At 41.9% G+C, this 12,175-nt stretch overlaps 1 protein-coding gene across 1 annotated transcript in view; it reads right to left on the reverse strand.

Moving 5' to 3' along the window:
- The window catches only part of LOC106534623 (zinc finger protein PLAGL2), a gene marked incomplete in the record, with an annotated part of 37,036 nt that overhangs the window by 2,104 nt on the left and 22,757 nt on the right, over positions 1 to 12,175 (reverse strand). Inside the window, 1 exon segment of the mRNA XM_014031321.1 lies at positions 9,769 to 11,533. Within this exon segment, the coding sequence (XP_013886775.1) occupies positions 9,940 to 11,169 (1,230 nt within the window).

The raw sequence follows: 12,175 nt of genomic DNA on the forward strand, positions 1-12,175 counted from the left end.
TTGAGATTTCCCAGCTAAAAAGAAACAAAACTTTGCTAACTCAGGAAAAATCTCAAAATTTTAAGGCGTTTTTCCACAAAATCAGTTTTTTTGTTGCTACTGCTCAAAAAAGTGCTTCAAATTTTTGTTTTAGGATTATATTTCAGGCAGTTCATTCAAATGATACATTGATATTAATTCATTATATTTTGACAAAATGCTATTTTTATTAATATTTTAGTCAAAACACTATATTTGCCTTTTTCTCCATACACCACGTTTGGACTTAATCCTCGTTTCGATGTGATGGGTCACATATATACTGATAGAGAAAATGTCAAGAGATACTCTTTTATTGTATTTACAGTGTCAGGTGATTGCATCATACTATATGATTTCTTGACTATGTCAAGTTGTCATAACCAAGACATTTTAAACTATGTCAACTTTGTATTAAACCTGTCATAGTTTACATAATGTCACTACAGTCAAACATTCATGAGGCCTCCTTCATGTTCAGGACAGCGTCATGTCAGTCTTATCCTCACCGCTTCACACAAAGTCTTACTGGCTTTTTATAAACTCTGTTTACGGATTTATACAGGAAAAAACAAACTTTAAAGTGATTTGTTTGTGTTTGAGGCTATATCAGCATCAGTTCTGCTCTTATAAAAAGACTTACTGATGAGTCTCCTAACATGTCTTCATAATTAGAGTCATCATGTAGGTTATGTCTCTTTGGTTTGATCCTAGGTCACGTGATAGGGCCTGCCAGCACAGCTCAGACTAAAAGCAACACTTGTTAAGTTTTGTTAAAATGCCATTGTTTTATGCTGGTTTTCTACTCCAGATTAAATGAAYATGTGTTTGAGACAGGGTGGTGATGCCTGCAACAAAATTGAGAAGGGTTTAAAATGGGTTGGAGATTTCTGCAATCAGAATGGTTTGACGCCCATGAATAATTTAAGATGTGTTTGAGACGCGTTGGAAATGTCAGCAACAAACCTCTGTAGGGTTTAAAACTCCTGTGACTGAACAGAATTACACAAAAAACTACTTTTGGAAGTGACTCCATTATTATCCAAGCAACATGGTCTGAAACGCACTGATGGGTTAAAAGGCAGATTATTTGCATGTGTTCATCTCTGCTCCACAACAACATCTGTTCCCGTAACAACAGATCCAGGTAAAAAGTACAACAGAATCATGAGGGTGAAGACCCTGAAGTGCTTTGATATAAACTCTGTATTTTAAATTTCATGTGAAAACCAAATTACATTTAATGCCCTAAGATGCAAAACTTAAGAAGTTTAAAAAAATGTACAAATAGTCAAAAATAAGTTCCTATGAATCACACACAGACTCTTAAACACACCACATGTAAACAAGGCCTGGTTGATCAACAACAGCATCATTAGACCTCCAGATATTCTCGATTTGTTTGTTCTTAAAAATAAAATTTGTAGAAAACGTATGTTTAGACTCTGGTATCAGTGACAAATTGACTTAACTCTGGGTTAAATGATGTTATTGTTTGCCACCAGGCAGGTTGTGTCCTAAAACTAAAACTTCATTTATTGTTAGATTTGTTTGAAGAACAGAACTAATGAATTGTTTTAGAAATAAGTGCTTAAACTCAGTCTAGAGAATCTCTTGAAGAGCCAGAACAGAAGCCTTAATATGAAACACTTGGAAACTTGTCATTATGGTGATAATCAGGTCATCTGTGTGCTCAGTGTCTTTTATTCTTTAAAAAGGAAAAAAAAATACTGTAATGTATGATTAAACAGTCACTGAAAACACTGGTGATCTGGTTAAACCCTTTTCACTCTGGATGATAACCTACATGACCCATGACCTACAGAATTTATCAGAATGTTTCTGGATCATGAAAACATATATAAAATACCTCCTTAAGTGCTTTTGCTGCTTGTTTTGTGTCCTTGTAGGGGTCACCTCGAGTGAAGAAACAAGATTTACTGCCTCGGACAGGCCTGACGAGAGGACAGGAACTCTGTCACAAACTGAACTCTATTTAGGCCATGACAGGTCATTCCAACCYTGGAAGAGAACCCCTCAGTTCTCTTAATCAGATAATGGACAGAACAATCTCTTCTGTTCGTGATTCATTTGTTGTTTAACTAAGAATGTTTCATGAACAGAAGAGATTGTTCTGTCCATTATCTGATTAAGAGAACTGAGGGGTTCTCTTCCACAGTTGGAATGACCTGTCATGGCCTAAATAGAGTTCAGTTTGTGACAGAGTTCCTGCCTTCTCGTCAGGCCTGTGCGAGGCCTGCTTCGAGGCAGTAAATCTTGTTTCTTCACTCGAGGTGACCCCTACATCCTTGAGTGTCAGAAAGGTGCCACCAAATAAAATGTATCATTATTATTATTAAGTGTGACATAATCTCTACGCTGTTACACTTTTAGCAATCACCAAATACGCTTCTGTCTTCCTTAGTCATTATCTTGCACTCTCAGCATGCTCTATYCATCAGAATAGGGTTGGGRYATATGGGCAAAAATTAAATTATGATTTGTGACAATTAGCCAATAATATGATGAAAACTGCATTTGCATGTAGCAGATGATGTGACCTTGGTCCGCATTTTCTGTCTTTCCTCGTACTCCAGATTATGTCTGTGTTTCAGGTGATTCAACAWGRTCYTAGGTTAGCTAGCATGAGTTGCTCTGCGCTGCCTTCTACCATTGGGCTCACATGCACACCMGATAGTGTTCCACACAAAAATACGTCATCACGTGAACTTCTTTGTGCCGAAACATCGTGCCATCTACCCTRAGCCAGTATCTCACCAGGCTGCGACTGTGGAGACTAGTTTCTGAGCAGTAGTCTATTTGCAAGAGTCTTCAAAGTCTTCCAAATGTTTGCTTTTTTTTCCCCCCAGGAATTGCGGAGGCTAGCAACCAAAATTTATCAAATGTTCTGAAAATATTGTGTGACAAATGTTTCTCAAAATTGAGCCACAAACCTGGATTCATTTTTTATTTCCTATAATTCTATACAAGTTGTATTTAGATACCTGCATGAGAGCACTTCTTATGACCGGAAACATCTGAGGACAAAGTCCTTTTTGTCCAGGTCTAAAAAACTGGTACAGATCTGCCCAGCTTCATTTCTAAATAATACTCCAGTAGGCCCGAGGCAGATACAACTAAGGAAATGAAATATAGTGAATAGCCTAGAATACAACACTGCAAGTTGTGTAAACAAAGGCAGTGCTTTTCAAAGATTTACTGCTAAAAAGTGGGCTTACTTRTTGCTGGTCACTTGATCTTAACACTAAGTAATACTGCAGTAAAAATTCACCTACACTATATTGCCCAAAGTATTCACTTCTCTGCCTTGATTCACYAGTTTAAGTAACATACCTTTKCTAATCCATAGGGTTTAATATTGATGTTGGTCCACCCTTTTGCAGCAAGAACAGCTTCAACTCTCCTGGGAAGGCTGTCCACAAGGTTTTGGAGTGTGTTCATGGGGATTTTTGACCATTCTTCCACAAGTGCATTTGTGAGGTCACATATGAGAAGGACAAGAAGGCCTGGCTCTCAGTCTCTGCTCTAATTCATCCCAAAGGTGTTCTATCAGGACTCTGTGCAGGCCAGACAGGTTCATCCACACATGTCTTTAAGGACCTTGTTTTGTGCACTGGTGCACATCATGGTGGAAGAGGAAGGGACCAGCTCCAAACTGTTCCTACAAAGTTGGGAGCATGGAATTGTCCAAAATGTCTTGGTATGCTGAAGTATTCAGWGTTCCTTTCACTGYAACTAGGGGGCCAAGCTTCTGAAAAACAACCACACACCATAATCCCCCCCTCCACCAAACTTTGGCACAATGCAGTACCACTCTACTGGCAACTGCCAAACCCAGACTCATCCATCATATTGCCAGATGGAGAAGTGTGATTTGTTACTCCAGAAAATGCACCTCCACTGCTCTAGAGCAGTGTTTCCCAAAGTTGGGGTRGGGACCCAAAGTGGGGTRCTGAAACATCAAGTTGGGGTCCTGAAAAGATTTTCTGAATTAATTACATTTTTGCCTTAGTTGTTACAAATGAGTGAGGTTAGTATATTTAAAATGGATAAATGTAGTATAAAAATATTGTTACTATGCCCGTGTTTAGTTGACCGGTTACAAATATTTATCATCCAAACATAGTTGGGGGCACAGGTCTCTGCTACTGTTATTTTGTGGGTCAAAAGCTGAAAAGTTTGGGAACCACTGCACTTTGGTTCCCAAAGTTGGGCTTGGGACCCACTTATGGGTCATGAAGCACCTTGGATAATCTCCAGAAATCAATTTAAAGGGTAATAAAATGATTGCTGGTGTAATATTTTCCCTATAATTATTARAAAAACGCAAAATAAGTATAAAGAAGTATTTATGCACAAGCTGTTTAGATTGTCAGAAAGCCTGTGTTTTTAGGGCTATTAACGAAGTTCCTGTACCCAGACCAGTAATATTTGGGGTCACAAGTTTTTGCCGTGGATATTTTGTGGGTCAGAAGATAAAAAGTTTGGGAACCACTGCTCTAGAGTCCAGTGGTGGCGTGCTTTACACCACACCATCGGACGCTTTGCATTGCACTTAGTGATGTATGGCTTGGATGCGACAGCTCTACCATGGAAACCCATTCCATGAAGCTCTCTGTGCWCTGTTCTAGAGCTAATCTGATGGCCACATGAAGTTTGGAGGTCTGTYGTGATTTACTCTCAGAATGTTTTTGACCTCTTCGCACTTCAGCATCTGCTGACACCGATCCGTCAGTTTACGTGGCCTACKACTTGGTGGCTGAGTTGCTGTCGCACTTCCATTTACATTTTCTGACAGCTGACTGTGGAATATTTAGGAGKGAGGAAATTTCACGACTGGAGTTGTCGCACAGGTGGCATCTTATCARAGTTCCACACRGGAATTCACTGAGCTCCCTTTTTTCCACAAAAGTTTGTGATAACAGTCTGCATGACTAAGTGCTTAATTTTGTACACCTGTGGCCGTGGAAGTGATTGGAACACCCGATTCCGATCATTTGGATGGGTGAGCAAATATTTTTGGCCATATAGTTCACTCAATTTAGAGTCACCAACTAGTTTGCAGTGACAATGCAGGCCAGTAAGGTTCTGGCCCTTTTCATCTAGCATGTCTGACCATAATGAGAACCGATTCTTGTTTGAGTACAAAGGTTTAATTAGAGAGTGGTACTTTAATTTTTGGTACTTTAACATAGATTGGTCGTAACCACACTGCTAAAAGTGTTGTGATAATTGACCAGYAAACGTGTCAGAGTGGCATGAATATGATGGGGTTGTATCCGTGACCTAAGGCCATCATGGCAGTTCTGCTTCATATTCTAAATGACTAAGCAACACCAGAGGACCATAAGAAGGCCCTGTTTACACAACACTTGTTTTWAAGTTAAACAGCAACACTTCTGTAGCATTTTGGCCATTTGTGTACATAACAACAGCAATCGCATCATCTGACACCAAACCTTTTTGAATTCAGGTCCCAAAGTGGAAAGTTTTAGAAAAGTATTCAGGTCTCAAAGTGGAAAGTTTTAGAAAAGTATTCAGGTCTCAAAGTGGAAAGTTTTAGAAAAGTCAGCATCAGTGCAAAATTCTGCTGCTTACTTTTATCAATTTATCAAAGCTTCTGACTAGGGTTGGGCATAATCGTATCGTGTGCGATTAATCGTCAGAAAAACATTAATCGATTATTTTTGGCACTTGACGATTACCGTAATATGATTAATGCAACCAGGCAGAGTCCGCTCGGTGCTCCTCCCTGCTTCAAATATGACAAACATAAAAAAGGTTCTGTAATTTATTTATCTATCAACACAATTTAAAAATTGATGTATAGCCTGAAGTCTGTGATTTTGACACAATTTGGAACAGATTTTATGAAAAGAAAATCTTTCCCACTAAATTGGTCATGTGACCAGGACATAAAGGTGTGCAGGGACTCCAGGGGGTTAATCGTCAAATTAATTGTAATTGGCTAAATACCACAATCAATCGTGATTAATTTTTTGCCAATATTGCCCAACCCTACTTCTGACACAGTGCGCTACACCATCTCTTAGTTAAGTAGGCACATTGTACAAATATTTTTTGTCAAAACAAACATACCTGTACTGTTTTAATGCTCGAAACTAAAGTGTCTGTACAAAGAAACACGTGTCGTTAAAATACAAAAATCACAGCAGCAGCTGGTGACCTGGCATGGAAACCGCAGCGGATTCGACATCTTTTGCAGTCTTGTCTTAACAGCAGTTGCAATCACAGCGTTACTATGTAAACGTAACACCTTTCACAGCTGTCATGAAAAAAAATCTGTAATCTTTTCTAGAAATTGTTTGTGTAAAAAAGCGTCTAAGAAACAACACAACTTTTCAAACCCCTCAGACCTGTACTGCATGTACTGGAAGCTCCCACTGTGTTCTTAGTTTACACCTCAAGACCTGACCAAGACCACTGCAAAGACATTCTACATTCTGACTGATCTTTTATCTCTAATCAGGGTCATTATCCAGAGTGAAAGGGTCAGTAACACCATATTATGTGTCTCAGGGCTCAAAGTAGAAAACAGCTGATCTAGGATCACTGCTGTCATGTTCTCAGGTGGGTCATAGTYGGTCACAAAAACCTGACATGAGACTCTAATAAAACTAGTCAAAGTGTCCTCAGTGGAGTTAATGACCAACTTTTTTATTTTTTCTTCAGTTTAATGGTTTTGTTTTTTTACCTACAAACTGCAGCTTTCAGCTTTTAGTTCCCAAACTCCCCTTCAACTCTAAAACTGAAGTTAAGTGCATTTAAATCGAACAATCTATAGAACATAGAACAAATTAAAGGCTTAACACTCCTTGAAGGAATGCATACAGCCTGTCTGGTTTTAGGATAAGATCTTATGTTGAGAAATGTCAACTGTAGCTGTTTTGGTCAAACTTTGTGTATAATGCTACATGTATGTGCAATCTCTTGATAATAGCCTCATTCATAAGACAGCTCAGTCTGGGACTGACACGTGTTCTGTCCTCCTCTGAACTTTCAGAAAAAACACAAAGGTGTAAAGGCGAGTAAAGTGAGCCTGCCTCTGAGTTCCCAAGCAAGGTAAGATTTTACTATTGTCCCGCAGAGGGGAAATTAATTCTCTGCATTATACCCATCGCACATGTGAACACACATGTGGAGCTGCCAATTACAGCGCCCGGGCAGCTGAGGGGTTAAGGGCCTTGCTCAGGGGCCCAAAGTGGGACTGGTTGGTTCGGGGAGTTGAACCGGCAACCTTCCAATCACAGACTCATCTTCTCTAACCTCTGCGCCACCACTCCCCAAATAAGTAGGCCCAAGTTTAGCTGACCGACTTCAGTCAGTGATTGACTGCAGCTCAGAAAATAATGAGCTCATGACATCAGCGAGCGACCGCAGGATTAATCAACAGATTTATTATTGAGGGAATGTTAAGGATGACACCGAACAGCAACTTTGTAGTTAGTTTAAACAATATTGAACCACAGGATCACTAAAGCTCTGTTAATTCTGTTGGTTTGTGTGTGTGTGTGTGTGTGTGTGTGTGTTCGTATTTGCTACATCGTGGGAACCATTTTCCAGAAAAAGTCAATGAACAGTCCCCACGGAGATATAAAACCAACCTGTGTGTTTGATACAATCGAGACTGACGTCATCTCGAGCAACAATCAACAGATTTATTACCGTGGGAATATTGAAAAGTACACAAAACAGCAACTTTGTGGTTAGTTTTAAAAATATTGAACCACAGAATTGATAAAATGAGTTAATGCAGGGTTTTTTTTTCCCCATACGAGGATGACGTCAGTGAGCGACTGCAGGATTAATCAACAGATTTATCAAAGAGAGACTATTTAAAATGACAAAGAACAGTAACTTTGGAGTAGAGATGTGACGTTCGCGAACGATCTGAATCTTTTGAACGGCTCTTTACAACGAACGATAGGAGCCGAGTTGCGGGCAGTAACGAGCCATTTGTAGTTTTATTTCTTTTATTCCTCATATAATCTTTGTTTTTTCATTCTTAAATCACTCCCGCTTTGCTTTTTCACAGAAAACAGGCGGAGTTGTGGATTACAGAAGCTCACGGTGAAAGGGGGTGGGGGGTTTCCGCTTGACAAACACATGGCTCCACCCACGTGACGGGATGACGTCATTACGTACGGCTACGTGATGACGTATTTCCCTACGTGATGACGTATTTCCCTACGTGATGACGTATTTCCCTACGTGATGACGTAATACGTTCAAAATCTAGCGGCTCTTTTGAACGGCTCTATGAAACAAACGGCTCCCCAAGATCCGGATCCCTTCAAAGAGCCATTTATCCCATCCCTACTTTGGAGTTATTTTAGAAAATATTGAACCACAGGATCGCTAAAGTAAGTTTATTTGGTTTGTTAAGTTTGATACGAGGCAGACGTCAGTCACACAATAAATACGTCGTAGTCAACTTCAGCCGAGCTGAGATCTGCTCCACGCCTGTTTGGTTCCGTGCCGCTGGGTTCTTTACTAAACACGTACACGTGAACAGACCTGGCCAGCTTCTCCAGTGGTTTGTGAATGAAGTGAAGGAAGTGCAGCAATTTCACGGAACCGTCTTGTGAAAGAGGCTATTGTGAGATGTTTCAGCACTCAAATTATGTGTTAATGATGACAAGATACTGCTGCACTAAATTTATCTTAAAAAATTAACTGGGTTGGATTTTTTGTGTTTGTGTATAAACTATGGAAGTCATTTTGCTTCAGTTGTAGACATACTGTACATCCKATGATTACTTTCTCTGAGATTCCATAAAATCTATCCAGTGTTGAATGAAATATTTTGTTAGCAGACAGCACTGTTGACTGACAATAGGAAAGTTTTAAACAGATCTCACATGATCAGTTAGTGTTGGGGATGATTCTCAGCTCAATATAGGCTCTTTCACAAAACACCACCTTCTGGCTACCTCTGTGTCATCAAATAACCTACATGTAAAAAGGTAAGCAGAGAATCACTGAAGTGATTTATCATGTTTTGAAAACAGTACTAGGGAGCTGTTGGCCACACATTTAATGTGTTGGGCTCCACATCAACACAAACATGAGAAAATTTACAGTGCTCCATGCCTCTTTTGGTTCTGTGATGCTCATTTCGTTTCTGAAAGCTCACATCTATGCGGGATGTAGTCGACTCCATCATTCAGAGGGGACCATAAAGGTGGGCTGGTCTTTGCAGCCATTTTGTGAAAGAGCCTCATCTGTAAAATGGGCAGAATGGCAGCCAAAGTTTGATAAGTTTGCTTAACTGTGGCAACCATCTTAAGTGGGGCTGACTCCAAAAGGTAACCAGCTGTCCCTTCATTGATTATTTTCTGAAAATATAACTCAAATCTATCCTAAAAGACAGAAACAAACAGGGAAAAACATTCCTGCCTTCAGTGGTAGGCAATGAAAAAGGCAGAATGTGGAGTTCATGCCACCGTGAGGGGTACTGTTTCATCTAAAACTCTTCACATAAAGTTTGAATATTTAATTTCACACGTTTCAAATCAGTTTTAAGTGCAGTTACTGATAACTATATTTACTCACTGCACTAAAACTAAAAAGTTTTCTTAATTTAGATCTAAGCCCTGATTAAAAAAAGGTAGGTTATTTTCTGTTTTCTTTGAACTGAACAGAAAGTGCTGATGAGATTACCTGTTTAGTCTGATTTGAGAAGTTTACGCAGAAACTGGCTTGGTTAGCTTCGACGTAAGCTCGTCAGTTTTTAAACTCTGAGGTAATACTGATGAGGTGAACTGTTGTTAGCACATCAGATTCACAATAAGACAAAGTTCTCGTCTTCTTTTCTCCCCTGCTTTCTTCTGTCCAACACATAAGTGCACGTGATGGTGGTGGTGAGGGTGGGGCGGCTCACTGCTGAAAGGCCTGGTAATAGTGAGGTAGGGAGCTGGAAGTGCTCATAGCAGACGTGTACGCCTGAGGTAGCTGGCTGTGAACTCCAGGACCCTGGGGGATGTGAGCCTGTGGAGGCTGGAAGAACGAGAAGGGCCCTGGGGTCTGGGAGGGGATGCCAGTGGAGGAGGATGGAGGAGAGGTAGTGGAGGCAGCAGGTGGGTAGCTCATCACCAACCCCCCCACCCCCATGTGAGGGCTGTAAGGGGGTAAACTAAAGGGTAAAAAGCTGAGCAGGGGCCCCAGCTCCATGTTAGTGGGGCAGGACAGCTCTGTGGTGGAGAGGGCAGGGCTACGACACAGCAAGTGGGGGTCGCCCTCACCCAACCCCTCCCTCTGAGGGGAGGCAGAGGTAGARGTGTTCACAGCACACAGCTGAGGCGGAGGGGGCGCACTCTGCAGATCCAGCAGGAAGTTCTCCACGTCGGAACGAGAGTATGAGGTAGAGCCGTAGGACTGCTGCTGGGGGGCTGCCGGGGCCTGCAAAGGTTGGGGGTGGGAGGASTGGGTAGACACGTGGTGTCCCACCGCCATGGCTGAAGGCAACAAGCCCTGCATGAGCCCTTGAGAATGGCCCATCCCTGAAACTGGATTAGAGTAGGGGGGGCCCAGATCCCTGACYAAAGACTCCATGGGCTCCTTAGTAACAGAGGTGGGGTCAGAGGTCACCAGGCCGGGCTCTTCTTTCACCGTACAGTGAGGGGTGGGGGTCTGAGCAGCTCCAGTAGTGCTAGGGGGCGGCGGTGACATCATCCCCGACTCCTGTGCGTGACTCTTCTTTAGGTGGCGCGTCAGGTGGTCTCTGCGGCCAAAACGTTGAGCGCAGCGGGTGCACAGGAAGTCCCGGCGCCCAGTGTGGACCACAGCATGACGCCGTACATCCTTCCGCGTGTAAAACCGCCGATCACATCGCTCGCACGAGTACTTCCTCTCTCTGACAGGCACGGTGGTGCTGCCTTCTGAAGAAGGAGGTTTGTCGCTGTGGTCGTTCAGCGTCTCCAACAGAGAGGGGGGCTCCTCCGGGCAGGGCAGTCCTCCTGCAGCGCTGTGTGTGGTCACAAGGTGGCGCCGGTAATCCAGCTGAGTGGTGTACTGCTTCCCACAGTCCTGGCACTGAAAAAGCTGCCTGCTGCCTGGGAGGCACTCCTGCAGCTGAGCCTTCAGATGACCGTCCTGCTGGTGGAACATGGTCTAACAAGACGAAGACTGGTGATCCTGCAGCTGCACGGGGACTCTGACTCGGGCCAAGAGCCGGAGCCAATACAGACAAAGGACCATCAGTCTGCAGCCCTCTGGGTGTGCTGATAACTTCAGAGAGCAGTGCCGGTACTCAGAACTGTGAATTTAAAGCAGAGATCCGTGATCTGACCAGCCAGAGTCCGGAGTTTGTTTTCTGCTACAGCTGGTGCCATAGCCCCKCTCCCCAAGAGGGCTGAGGTGATGAGAAGTTAGAGCAGGTCGATGTGTTTACTGAGAACAGCTCTCGTCTTAACAGGTCTTCAACAGATGCAGAGCAGAAGAGTCACAGGAGCAGACCAAGACCTTTACATATCTGCAAAACAGGAACAAAAATATGTTACTGCATGAACAGATTACTTTTTACCTAAACCTACACTTTGCAACCAAGACTGAAACTGAAATCTCTATAATTTATCAGATTTCTTCAAGTTGACGACTTAAGAACAAATKTGTGCGTATGAARGGTTCTTGCATGAGGCCCATTGTGTGTATTTATAATTTTTTTATTGCTGATACAAGAACCAAATATTTCAGTTGTTTAAAATAATCTGTTKCCCCTTTGTAACATGGGAACAAAATAATTTCCCTGCAAATCTTTAACTGTATTAATTTCCTCTCATCAAAAACAAAAAATCCTGAAGATTTGGGAAAACTTGCTCTTTATTGGCCAAAGTTACCTGGATGGAACCAAATATTATTTAGGCTTGTAAGCTACAGTTTGCACTGTTTCAATTAAAGAAAACTAATTTTCTCAGCGCATCTTTGATTAATTTTGTCCAGCTGTAGACTAGGTCTCTGTAAAATCAGAGCAGGTATTAGGAATGTGCGATATGGCAAAAAATTCATATCACGGTATACTTTATGATGAGTGGCGGTAACGATATATACACTCACCGGCCACTTTATTAGGTACACATGTCCAACTGCTCGTTAACACTTAATTTCTAATCAGCCA

The sequence above is a fragment of the Austrofundulus limnaeus genome, unplaced genomic scaffold, assembly GCF_001266775.1.
Source record: "Austrofundulus limnaeus strain Quisiro unplaced genomic scaffold, Austrofundulus_limnaeus-1.0 Scaffold1224, whole genome shotgun sequence".
Taxonomy (NCBI): domain Eukaryota; kingdom Metazoa; phylum Chordata; class Actinopteri; order Cyprinodontiformes; family Rivulidae; genus Austrofundulus; species Austrofundulus limnaeus.